Below are 13978 nucleotides of genomic sequence, written 5' to 3' on the forward strand. Positions count from 1 at the left end.
CGCCTTGCCCCGTTCAATTCGCCTGAATATAGTGAATGCCCTCGTGTTCCCCTATTTTGATTTCTGTTCCGGCATTGCATTGGACCTATCAGGTGTTTTGGTTACTAAGTTGTCTCGTTGCAGAAATGCTGCTTTAAGATTTGTCACCGATGTTGGTCGTTCCGAACACATCACCCCTGTATACAGAGCACTTCGTATACTGCCTTTTACTGAGCGACGAGTGTACCTCTCGTTGTGCCTCTTGGTCTCGATCTTGCGGAATGGTCTACCTGAGTACATTGCTAATCAACTCCAGTTTAAGCCTCTTGGAGATTGTGGCTCCCTTCGTCGCTCCCAATTTGATTTGGTGATCCCATATGCTAGCACCTCTTACTACCAAAATTCGTTCCGCGTAGCTGGTCCGCGACTATGGAATACTCTTCCGCATGATCTACGCCGACGCTATGATCGGCCCTGTTTCAGGGTGCTCCTTTACAGTTACTTTGTTGATAAGACGTTTGATCGCCTTTAGTTTGCAAGTGTTCTGCTCATAGCACATTACTATTTACTAAATTGTTATGTTTTTATATTTGATTTTTTTTTTTTTTTTTTTTTTTTTTTTTGTTTCCTTCTCTCATATATATATATATGTATATATTTTCTTTTTGAATATATATGTGTATGCATGCGTATGCATGGTTATGTGCATATGTATGTGTATATATTTATATTTTCTTTCCTTATAGTTTATTTCTTTATTTTTGTTATACCTTTTTTTTTTTTATTATGATTTATTAATGCGAATTTTGTTAGGCTGATGCCATTGTATTAGCTCAGTCATTTTGTTTCTTTTTATTATATATACACTATGCCTCGGCGTTGTAGGACCTTGAGTCCATTGTCGATGAAATAAATTCAACTCAACTCAACTCAACTCTCTCTCTCTCTCTTTCTGTTGGCATCCGTACGCATATGACTATAGTATAGTAAAGACTAAAAAGGAAAAACAGATATTTTGAGGAAAAGGAGCCTGTATTGTTGAAGGAATTTGGGTAAAGTCTTTCACCAATTTCTCACATACATCAAACAAATATCATAAATCTACACAAATAGCACTCACAATCAGTACATTTATACAGACATGCACTATGTAGATAAAATTAAGCCACAAATATTAAAGTTTTATTAAAAGAAATCACCTGTGTTAAAATACAATAGTTTTATTTTAAAAGGACGGGTTTAAAGAAAGATAAATTTTATTTTCAACGTAATTATCACTCAATATATTTTTCTTTGTACAGCTCTTACATTCTATTAATTATATTTCTATGTTTCATTTATTAAACCTACATAGCTCAGCGTATCTTCTTCGTTCACGAAACTTCGAAAACTTTTGTTTTCACAAGCGTTTGAAACGAATTATTTTCAGTCCCATTCGTTCATTTTAATTGCACTAAACATTTTTTTTAATTTTTTTATTCATGTTGTATTACATTTATACTGCAAATACTCACCCTAATCCAATAAAACTATATCTCAACTGTACTGATACTATTTTTTTGTGTTATTTGTTTTTTTTTGCTTTGCTAAATGTATATACGTCAAATAATGCGGTAATTGCGAGATCGAGGCTGTTTTCCAGCAAAACTTTTTTTTTAATTTACGCTTATTTATTTACTTATTTTTTTCCAATTCATTACTGTCATGATTTTTCTTGATTTCTCTGTGTCTTTGTAACTTTCAACAGTCAGATCCTCGTTTGTTATTTTAATACAACATCCTTTATAACATTTTAACTGCTTTACTTATCAAGAATGCAAAATTTCATTCGTTAATTATTAATCTTTTATTACTCTAGTTTGCTTTGCTTTTTCTGTAAACACAACACAATTTATAATTTATACTTAATGCGACGGTTTTCTAATTATTTTTACATGGTATATTTCGTAAGTCCTCTCAATATCACATTTTGGTTATATTGAGGGGACTTATGAAGCACACTGAAGAAGATTCTGCGAATCAACAATTACTATTATATTTTTAGCGTCGCGATTTTTCATTTATTTTATTCAGGCAAGTATACATATTTATAAACTATTTTTAATTACAGTTATAATTAATTTTTATTCATCAACTTTATTTTTATTTTATTTTTTTTTTTTGTTTCTGAAAGATCTCAAATGTCATTTACTCTGCTGAAACTACAAAAAATCATAAGTACACGAGTAAACGTCAGAAGAAATAGAAACAGAGAGGCAAATTGTGGCTGAAGAGGCACGTTTCGCGATACAAATGTTGTAAATTTTTTTGTTTTTCATTTTATGTACCAAAAACTGCCAACTCCTGTAATACGATTCGGTCGGACTGCACAGTAAAGATTGTTCCGGCAGATTGTATTTAGTTGCACAGACTATAGATAATTCGGAGATCAGACGTCTAACGCTATCGAGCGATCAAGATTCGTATGTGGTACCAAGCATGACGTGATATTCCTTATTCACGTTTTTTTAATATCCATGTGGTTAAAGCAAGATTTTTTACTTTTAAAATTCATTCTAAGTATAGGCACGCGATAGTGTACACCAAGCAAATGCAATTTTGGTAATTTATTGATTCGAAATTTGTGGCTAATTGAAATTCCGATAACAGTTGCAGAATTGGCAATCATGCCTCTCTATTTAGAAGCACCGATACGAAGATGATACGAAGTATTTAATTGTTATGATTAATTTAACTCTTTTTACTTAAAATTAACAGACTTTGTGACTTTTCGTGCTCATTTAAATTTGTTTTAATTTATAATTACAGAACAGTTTCACTTGCTACACATGATTATTAGTTAATTGTAACTTTGAGGTCATAACGTTTTCTTATCGTTCTAAAAAATTATGTACGAATAAAAATCTATTTACACAATATTTACATCTTTTTTTACAAAAATCAATACATGACAAATTTCATTTGAAATATACAGATCATACAAAGTTTTAAAACGAAGCAGTATATCAATTTTCCTGTACTATCTTAACAGATCACATGCTTTACATTAGTAAATAATTGAAAAAATATTTTTTACTAATACAAAAATTGTTCGTACATACTCATTCATATGTTTAGCTCACTCTTAAATAAAAACTTTTTCTGTAGTTGAATAATTAGAAACTGATAGACTTTTATTGCATTCCATTTCGTAGTAATGTTCTATTATTAGTGCACAGATACAATAATAAGTAAAGCTATACATCTTGTATACACAGAGGGTTCAGAAGAATTGAATTGCTTGTGCTTATCTGTAAAGTAAACAACATTGTTGCTAAACGTCTTACTATGTATTGAGCTCTGACAGAATAGCAAACATAAAAAAGAATGTATCGTAAAATTTTTTTTAAGTCAATTTAATATAAAAAGAATATTTTTATGGCAAAAAGTATGAATAATCATTAAACTATAAACAAATATTAAATCTTTCAACATCAATTAGCCATAACACTTATTTTTAAGTTCCAATTGATAGCACCACTAGTGAGCAAAGGTTAGTTGACATTTGTGAAGGCAAAGAGTATTTTTTTTTATTCATACTTCATAGTTGTCAAAAATTATACTATACATAGTATCAAAATAAATCACAAGTGTATAGAATAGAATATTGTACAGTTATTTACAAAGACGTTTTATATTAACGTTAAATCGCTTTTTTTCGTAAATTATTATTTGTTATTTAAATTTTGTTTGTTAACAATTTACGCTACATCTCCTACAGTTTTCGTACTTTAATATTTAACACATGTTTGTTATTCACTCTAGTCTCAAATTTTCGATTTTTTTTATTATTATTAGAAAACATACGCTATAGTTAAAATATATCACAGATGTTAATAAAAAATTTTCTATGAAATTATTATACGAAAAGATCTTAAATCAGTTTCTATTTGTCTTATAAAACTGTTAGATTAAAATAAAAGAATTAAGTAGGTGTGGTTTTCTTTGACATTAAAAATTTATAATATAATTTTCTACATTGTCAAAGTCTCGGAAGTATTTTTCCTGTGGTGAAAAGTTTTATAAAATTTCAGAAAAATTTTCTTAAAAGTTTTTGTAGAAAAAGTGACAGTAAAATTTACGAATGACGAATCTGCTGAGCTTACTTATAGCTAAATGTAACATGGCTATCATAGACTAAGATTACTACATACTTTACATTTTTCGGTCTATTGACAATTGTAAGTTATGGTATAAGAAATTTTATTGCTTTCAAAAAGAAAGAAAAAAGTTTCCAAAGATTATGAGATTGTCCCGCATTGAGTTATAGAAGTGGTAGAGAAGTACCATTTTTTCTAAATTGGAAAATCAATCCCGAGACTCCGAGCGCTTACAGATATTTAAAATTATAAGGTAGTGATAGATGAGTTCTTCTCGAGAAGAGATTAATTTTTATTGTTTGTAAACTATCACGTTTATAAGTGTGTAGTTTCCATGTGCAGTTTTTTGTTTTTGATCGTAGTATGCCACGGAGAAAAACTTTCTGAAATGGTTTTGTTGGTTTGTTATTGTTTTAATAATTATTATAAGTTTAGGATTTGATTCCTACCTTTTTACAGTAAGCTAAAAGTTTCATAGATTGGTTTTTCATTATTTTCATCACTATCAATACTGCATGATTAACTCAAATGAAATTTTGGTCATTTTTGTACAGAAAATTGTCAAAAATTCATGGGTTTGGGAGTCTTGGAGATAAAATTATGAAATTTTTGTAAATTGGAATTGCTTTTAAGTAACAACAAGTTTGTTTTAATTGAATAAATGAAGACAGATTCACTTGTATTGAATCAATATTAGCACCAAAAGTTTTATCAGCGCAAAAACGGTTGAGATCATTAGTTTTTCACATTTGTATAAATTTTTCTTTTACAAATTAACGAAAAGATGCATAGTGGCGTTTTGTATTAAAACATTTTTTCTGTAGTCATACGCTTTAGATAAAATTGCCCTGATCTAAGTATCTCCCTTGTCAGAAAACTTTTTTTCTGTGTTAATTGTTTTAGTTTAAAAATCTTTTTCATTCATTTATCACGTGCATCTCTTCCATATCTTTCCAGAGTAATAATTTTATTTGAAGATTGTCGTAAGTGTAGTAATGTAGTTTCGAGTTAACAAAGAGCAACAAGAATGGAATTTTGTCCAAAACATATAAATATATATCCATATGATTTTACTTTATTTAATGATTCACTGACAAAACAAATTATTTTTAATAGCAATATTGTGCTTTCAGTGAAAAAATTAGTCTATAATTCGAAATAAGATGATAACAAAAATCATAGCAACCATATCACAAAATATTTCAACATCATAATATAGTATTATAATGTCTGTCATCAAATTTAACAATCTTTCACTATATTACATTCCATGGTATGTACAAGACCCAATCTACGAATTCTTTAAGCGAGTGACTTTTCTGCATGACCTACCTTTGTTTACTCTATTTTTTTTTTTTTTTTTTTTTTTGTTAACCAAGAAAGTTTTTGAAGGCGAAATCCAATGTCCCTATTAATAACTATATTGTCAGGCATTCCAGTCTTCCCAAGAGTTCACGGCTGAGACAGTAATAGTACATTCTTCATAATTAGGAAATAATTTTGTTTAGAAACATCCAATTAGATTTTGAACTGGGCAGGGATCTCGGCTACGGAGACAGCATATCCTTTCTGCAGCTTCACAATTCACCTCGAACTTTGATATTAACTTTGTGTAGGCTCAAACACTCATGAAGGAAGCTTCACTTTCAATAAATCCTATCAGAAAAAAACTTAAATGCTTTTTTTTATCGTAATGTTCAGTTAAAGATTAAAATTTCTGACACCTATAAAAAAAAAATCTCTGAATCTCGGTGCATCCAGATGTTCTAAGTTGTATAAGCACCATCGGATAAAATTCACCCTTTACTACTTCCGTGAAACCCTAAAAAAAAGAAAGATGCAGAACTCTCGGACGAAACGAAGTCCAGAACACTGCAGCAAGATGGCTAATAACTAATCAACAAACAGTCCGCCAACGAATCTCTACGCAACAGCGTCATCAGGGCCAGGTGGGCTCTTTTTCCTGCGTTTCCCCACACCACTATCAACCACTACGACGGCTTCTGGCTTGCTACTCCTCCTTTCAGTTTGGGTCTCCCGTTCAGCACAAGTGCTCGGCTCCTCCGACTCGTCCACGAAGATTCGCAGCTCCACGCTGCTCTGGCCCACGCCCACGCTCACATACTGCCGTTCATCGTCCATCTCTTGGTTGACTATTGCTACTGCTTCACTACTGCCACTCTCGATATCTCCCTCGTCTTTGACGTACAAGTTGTGACCAAATATCTCGGGCTTGAGCGTGGACGGCCGTCGCTCGTTAATAATTGACTGGACATCGAGATCTTCGTGGCTGGTGGGCTCCGCGACCACAACGATACTCGGCGTTTTCTCCTCCTTCAACCGATTGTGCGTTGCTCCACCAGAGTAGCTCGAGACGCTCGGTGATCTGGAGCCACTAAAATATCAGATATTTATATTATACGGTGAGCCTTTGATGGACGGATGAATGCAAGACTCGGGGAATACTAGAGCACGCGTGGTACCTAAGAGTGACGGAGTTATCGGGACGCAGCTCGAGCGTGGGTATCCTTGCCTTGATCAAGCTCACGTCCGCGACAGGGCAGAGGTAATTGCTCTGCTTGAAGCTGGTGTCCCCGACATTCGAGGTCATCGAGTTGCAGGACGGCCTCCTCTGGACGAGCATCGACTCAATGGACGAGGGCCTCGAGGACAGTGGGGCGACCGTCAGAAAGGACCTGTTTGCCTCGGGGACGCTCGGACGTGCCAAGTGTTTGGTGCTGCCGTACACGTTGGACGCCGAGGAGGACGAGACGGAGCCACGCTGGGGTATGATGCGTGGGACGCTCAGGTTGCTCGTCGGCTTACGTATAAGCTCGGCCACCTCGAAGTGCATCGGTGGTGTCGAGAACATACCCCCGTGGCGGCGCTGCGAGTGGAAGGTTTGCCGGCGCTTCATCTTAAATTTGGAGGGCTTGGCGCTGGCGCGCTGCTGCTGATAGATCGAGCGTCGGCTGTCGTCCATCGTTGATACAGACGCATCTGTTTGGGAAGTCAGAGGTGAATGTTAGATTTTTGGGGTTGCGAGTTGGGACTTTCGATACACACATTATATTGTTCAGTGACAGGAGACAAATATATATATGTACGTGGGTTGTAACGTTGACATGTGTACTATAAGCTGTTTACTAATGAAATCTGTAATTTTCAGGTAATTTACTTGATTGTTACCAACACTGTACTGATTAAAAGTTGGGTATTAGTAAAAAAAAACATCCATGACAGAGTGAGTGAAGTGTGCCTTTCTGTAAAGCAACCATGTGGTAACTTTTACATAGAGTCGTGTATCTTTTCATAATCAAAATAGTTGTTACAAGAGCACAAATTCAGGGATCTGATTGTTGTACTAACGTTCAATACTATAAACATTAAAGGTTTCGGATTTTTTGATAAAGGGTTTTAAACAAGGTGTTGAAACAACATTATGGATTCATTAGTTACGTCATGGGACAGAGGAATGTTTAGTTTACATAAATATATTCATATCGTTATTTTATTGAGATGGGTGACAATTTAATGCCAAAGACTTATTTCAATTCATAAAAAGGTATTAATAAATGCATATAAAAGAGGTAGGTTAATGTTAAAGGATTACAATTGTTTTTTTATTATTGTTGTCATACGTGCATTGTTTAAGGCAAAGGTGTTTCGTATTGAATGTGTAAAGACATCACAAATAGAGTTACAAAAATGTCTCACACTTCAGTATTAGCAACTTTTATGATTGATCATAAGTAAGCTTTCGATGTATTTAATAATTAATCAATTTATAATTGATACAGTAATGTTTCAAAGCAAGGTGAGAAATATTTTTGTAACATTTTTGTTATGTCTGAAAAAAAAATAAAAAGTTAAGTAATAGTGACAAAAAGAGCAGCAGAAAACAAGCAGATCCCAAGCATATTTCCCTTAATGATTTTTACCTTCAATAAGATCGGATAAAGATAGCAATTTTAAGAAATGAAAATCAATCATCGAAGTCGTAAAACCATGCGCTGTTAAAATTAAGTCTGCAAAAGAAGTATTTGAGTATATTCCTGTATGAGAAAAAAGAATAATGTAATAAGAGCGTGGCTTTGATAAAAAATAAGAGCATTAGATATGTGATTGCAAAAATTCATTAGCGAACTTTAAAAAGTAACCAAAAAAATTGACCTCATATATTATGAAGATTAAAACAATAATATATTTAGTCCAGGACAGTAGTAACGTTAGTAATTTTATGTCAAAAGCAACACATGTATAGTTCTCTGCAAAAATGGAATACCGTCGGTGGTCTTTTCCCTCTCGGCAGGTGGATTGTACGTGAAATTCGAGGGCAGCGAACGGACCTTGGACAAGCCGGGCCTAGCCCCGTTGAACTCATCGCTTGCCACAAGCTCAGTGTCTAGCTCGTCGTCAGCCTCCTGTACCTCCTGCAACTCGATTTTCCTCAGCTTTTCGTCGAGAGCCTCCCTCTCCTTCCTTCTGGCGGCCTCTATGAACACCTCTTCTTCATCCTCTTCCTCGTCCTCCTCTTGGACTTCTAGCAGCTCCTCCTGTTCAGCTGCGAATTCGCGCTCGAGCTGTGTTTCCATGTCAAGCTCATCTTCCATCTTTAATAATTTGGTCAGATAGTTTTACAAGACGCGTGAGATACGGGTTATCCTAATCTCACGGAGAGCTCTCTACCCGAGGAGAGATATTTTTTTTTTCTCGTCATTGTTGACAATCTTTTTTACCAACATGATTTTTTGGTCTGGATTAATCATTTGTCTTAAGAATTTTAAAAGCTTCTAATGCATAAGCAAATTTTTTAAAGACTTTTTGAATGCTGGTTAGAAACAGAGCAAATAGATTGATTTAACCTACGATTTTTCATTGAAAGATTCCGAATTTTTCCCAATGCAAACATTTCATTAAGAAGGATTACTCTGTTATAAAAACTATAGTGAAATTTTTTTTCTGTATGAGGAAAAAATAACGTCCAATAATCTATTGACCATAAAATTAAAGTTATCGCGATATTCAATGACATTGCTCTTTTCTATCCAATATTTAAAAATTGCTCTAGCAACGAATAATTAAAGTTTATAATCATATGGAACATTCAGCTTTAATTTTCTTTAAAAAGCGACATGCCGTGCAGTATATATATGATTAAATATATTCGAATGAAGGGGTATTGATATAATTATAATGTAATAATGTCATTCGTGGATACGGCTATGTCACACGAACACGATGCAAATCTTGGTATCTTATTTAAAAGTTGCAGACTCGTGATTCAAAAGTTCTGACGAAAATCCGTTTGAGAAAGAGAAAAATAGCAGGAATAGCAAAGTAGTAAGCCAAATAAATAAATTCAAGAGAAGCTACGTTATGTTCACCTGTTTGTGGCTTTCCTCGAGATGTTTCATCAGCACAGCGACCACGACATTGACGAGCACGAATTGCGCCATCAGGACGAAGATGACGAAGAATATCGGTGCTATGATGCTGCTGACACAGCAGTTCTTTACACAGTCGGCGGCGTCGTCGCAGTTGTCGCGCAGCGTGTCCTTCATTATTCCGTTCCAGTTGTCGCCAGTCGCGACGCGAAATAGCGTCAGGAAGGCCATGCCGAAGTTACTGAAGTGCGCGTGCTCGCCGAGACCCTGGCAGGGTATCTCGTCGCTGCATTCTATTAATGGACGTTTCATTGGTACCAAAAGAATAATAGCTTTTTTTTTATATGTATCAGTATTTACCCAGTCGTCCGAAAAGCTCGACTCCGAGTGCGGCGAATATGAAGAACAGTAAAAAGAAGAGCAGACCTAGATTGCCCACTTGAGGAAGCGCTTGCATTACAGTATCCAGCAACGCACGAATGCCCTTTGCCATTTTTAACAACTTTAATACTGAAAAGTGGAGGGTTATTTTTAAGTTTTGAGTGAATTATTGCGTTGATTAAAATGGGGTGAATGAAAAAGAAACTGACCTCTTGCTATCCTCAGTACTCTCATAACACGGATGATTGTCGGATTAATGGGAATGATCTTCGACTCGACCTCTTCCAAACCAATACCCACGACCGAAAGGATGACTATTCCAACATCTAACTGATTCCACCTACGTAGCGAGCGATAAAACGACATAGTTAAGCATTAGTGTCCGCGATACGCGTGTATGGACTATGGATATGTAATAATATTTTACTGACTTGTCCTTTAGATAGAGATGGAGTCCGAGCGCTAAGAGCTTCATGAAAGACTCGAGGATGAAGACGGCCGTGAAAAAGTAATTGAATATTTTGAGAGCGTAGGTCAGGGCCTTGGGCATCATGTAAAACTCCAAGGCCATCGTTACGACGTTCAAGCCGATTACGGCGGCTATCGCCAGGTCGAAGTACTTTGACGTCACGACGTTGTGGATGAAGAGACGCGTTTTCGAATAATTTGCGTAATAAGGTGGTTCGTGCATTTCTGCAATTTTAAGGACATATTTGTGAATCTTTTCATGGTGGCAACAAAAATTGGTGAATTATTTGATGATGTAATTGATAGGGAGAGAGGAATGATAAAATAAGGCTTAACAGTGACAAACAAAACTTCGAATGAAGAATGCATTTAAGCATTCAATCATTTCGAGGGTTTAAGTATTTTTGATAAATAACTTTTTCTCTATATTAAATAATAATTGAATCCCCCTTATTACGAGGCTCGAATGATAAAAGTATCAGAGTTAATTTACTTCTCCTCTTTTTCTCCATCTGCAGGGCACGTTTGGCAGCTCGTCTGACTCGCTCTTCCTTCTCCTGTTCCTCCCGGCACCTGTGAAAATTTTCCACGACTACGCCGACAAACATGTTCAGTACGAAAAACCCGACTAGCAGGATGAAGGCAATAAAGTAGAGCAGTCTCCATTCGGAATAATTTTCGATGGGCTGAAAAAGAAACGAAAACGGCCCAGCCGGGACAACCGCTCGTGTCAGTTCACATAAAATGCAAAGATATTCAAATTAGTTTTGATTCTCAGAGGCTTGCATTTGAATTGAAAACTCGCTGATTATCAAAGTCACCAGTGGATAAAGTATACAGTTAATATCAGTCTTTTTTGATTTATTATACATTTAGTAAGTTTTAAGTAGTTCAAACCCGATATAGTCAGACGCGAATAATGTAACTGAATTAAGTTATATTCTAAAATTTTATTCTTACTTTGCATATGTAATAATGACAAATTGTTGTTTATTAATGAATGATTTAATAACTCTGACAGAAATATTCTTTTCATTATAAAAAAATCATAGTTGAGTTTTTAAGAATAAAAATTATTTATTTAATCACAATTTTTCTCGAAACCAAGATATTTCGAAGAATTATAGTAATCTGCAAAAAAACAGGCAAATTGTCTTTACGTCTATGCTGATAGAGTTTAATAGTGAATAAAAGTCAACTCTCGTGGAAACGGTCTATAAGTTAAGTATCGAGGTAAGCAAAGTCAAAGACTGAAAATATACCTGTTGATCAACGCCAACGGCATCGAGGCCCGTGTACATAATATTGACCCAACCGTCCCGCGATGAGAGCACGAAAAGCGACATCAGTGCTTTACCCAGATCATCGAAGTTGTACTTTCGGTTCAGCCAAACATTGCGCTTGTCTGCGAGGCAATCAGTTTTGTTGCGCACGTTCTTGATTTCCGGGCCCTCGCAATAATAAAACGCGCCCTTGAACAGCTGCACGCCTAGTATGCCGAATATGATGAAGAAAGTGCAGCAAATAAGGACTATGTTGCCGATGGGTCGCAGAGATGAGAGCAACGTCTGGACGACGAGCTTCAGGCCGGGAGCTCGGTTTATTACGCGCAGAGGTCGCAGAGATCTCAGGAGTCGAAAGACCTGATTTTTTTTTAATGTTAGATAAATGTTTCATATTTTATTCATCAAAAACAAAATTTAGAAGAAATATGAGCGTATGTTTAATGATATTCTATCTTTTTCTTCCTTCATCAGATTCAATTTTTTTTTTTTTTTTTAATTAATTCATTTATTCTATTTTAATTTTCACTTAGCACCAGAGTTAAATTTTTTTTAAAGTTAATGCGTAGCAGTTTTATGAAAATTGTATATTAAATTTTCATTTGTATCATCTCACGTTTTAAATTATAGCTTAGTGAACTTCTGTGATTACTTACTGGAAATGAAATAATTGAAAAGAATTGTAGATAAGCAATTCATCACGGATTCTTTGACAAAGAAAAAGAGAAAAACTATTCTGAGTGTAATAATAAATTAAACTAAGGCTTTTAAAAGCTCCAAATAACTGCGATAATGGAAGAACTTTACGCGATAAGTGATTGAATAGACTTGCGCTTACCCTTAATATTCCGAATATCCTCGGACTGCTTGAAGATAGTACGGACATACCAAGATCGATTATAGAAATTACCACCAGCGAGCCATCCATTATGTTCCAGCCTGACGTAAAGTAAGCGTTCGTGCCATAAAACATTCCAGTTGCAACGACCTATAAATGGAGCGAATCATTAGCCTCGCATAAGCGGACAAAAGGGGGTGGCTGAGCAAAAAAAAAGTTGACGCTTCAATGGTCCACTTAAACAACATTTTTATCGCAATTATCTTTGAAAAAAATGAGTGGTCTTCGTTCGATAATTAAAAAAAAGCTGTTGAATTTTTTAATGTTTCTTTTATCGATCGATTTTCACTTAGATGCATTCTAGCTGTACATCATAATAGCTGCTCCGATTAGCCGGCAGTTATAGTAAAATTTTATTTTCGAAGCACGTAATTTTCGACTTTATTATTTTTAATCATGTGAAATTATATATTCGCAATAAAAGATAATGGTTGCGTTAATAATTAACGCTTATCAATTACCAGTGATTCTGTTAAATTAATTTCTATCGTCTGCATAAGTTGTAAATTTATAATTATATTCTAAATAATATCACTAGGTAAAAATTAATAATACTCATGATAACAATAATTACCTTAACAAACATTTCCACAGCAAAAACTACGGTGAAAACGTAATTGGCGGTACCGAGAAAAATTCTCTCTATACTGTCAGGTGGAATGTTTGGTCGTTCCATTGCTAATGTTATGCAATTTAAGCCGATGAACAGCAGGACCACATTGTCAAACCACTTCTGATCAACAAACCACTGGCAGAATATGCGAAATCTGCTCGAAAATCAATTTTACATGTATCTAACGTCAATTTAAATAATTAAATGGTAATCAATCATTATAGTCAATAAATTTTAAACGATTTTTTTCCTAACAAATTTCGTATCACTAACAATAATACAAAAATTTAACCTAAAAAGTACTAACTTATTATTCTGGGGGAACAAGTAGAGTGAGTAATCATCACGTTCTTTGAGGCAGCCTTTGGGCTCAAAGAACATAAAAATTTTCTTGATGCGCTCGATACTGCCAGCGCTTTCGTGACCGTTGGACGGCGGAGTCTGGTCACCAGCGATGCCAGGGTGCAGATTCGGTTCAGTCTCTTCCTCGGGTAGACGCTTGATGCGAGGCAGAGGTCCAGTGTCAAGGTTTAAATTATTGATGGTACGAGGAGTAGATGTCGGTGGAGGCGCTTCGTCCAAGGGGAGGATTTTGCGAGGGGACAGGCCCTCGTATCCTCGCAATGAGTTCCGTCGCGACAAGTCGTCCGTCCAGCGCATCTTTTGAAATAATACGTGAATACGGAGGTTTTTATTTTTAAGAAGAAAGGAAATTTCGGTCAAGATTTTAGTAGCTATGCGTAACAGTGGATAATAGAGTATATCTAGTAATCTGAATAAAAATATTTAATTTGCATTATTCTTTTCTTTTCTTGTTAAGTAGTTAAAAC

At 35.0% G+C, this 13978-nt stretch overlaps 1 protein-coding gene across 1 annotated transcript in view; it reads right to left on the reverse strand.

The window, feature by feature from the left end:
- Positions 1-5852: 5852 nt before the first annotated feature.
- Positions 5853-13978, reverse strand: part of Ca-alpha1T (Ca[2+]-channel protein alpha[[1]] subunit T) — an 82842-nt gene continuing 74716 nt past the window's right edge. Inside the window, exons 25-37 of the mRNA XM_089589419.1 lie at positions 13456-13808; positions 13110-13302; positions 12476-12625; positions 11617-11997; positions 10848-11040; positions 10318-10579; positions 10096-10226; positions 9866-10015; positions 9506-9798; positions 8404-8731; positions 8060-8146; positions 6602-7118; positions 5853-6513 (exon numbers count right to left, since the gene is read on the reverse strand). Coding sequence (XP_089445545.1) covers positions 6042-6513; positions 6602-7118; positions 8060-8146; positions 8404-8731; positions 9506-9798; positions 9866-10015; positions 10096-10226; positions 10318-10579; positions 10848-11040; positions 11617-11997; positions 12476-12625; positions 13110-13302; positions 13456-13808 — 3510 coding nt within the window. The 3' untranslated portion in view covers positions 5853-6041. The remainder of the gene's footprint in view (positions 6514-6601; positions 7119-8059; positions 8147-8403; positions 8732-9505; positions 9799-9865; positions 10016-10095; positions 10227-10317; positions 10580-10847; positions 11041-11616; positions 11998-12475; positions 12626-13109; positions 13303-13455; positions 13809-13978) is intronic.

Source organism: Copidosoma floridanum, unplaced genomic scaffold, assembly GCF_036245765.1.
Source record: "Copidosoma floridanum isolate Cflo_tuat_1 unplaced genomic scaffold, Cflo_Japanese_pri ptg000009l, whole genome shotgun sequence".
Taxonomy (NCBI): domain Eukaryota; kingdom Metazoa; phylum Arthropoda; class Insecta; order Hymenoptera; family Encyrtidae; genus Copidosoma; species Copidosoma floridanum.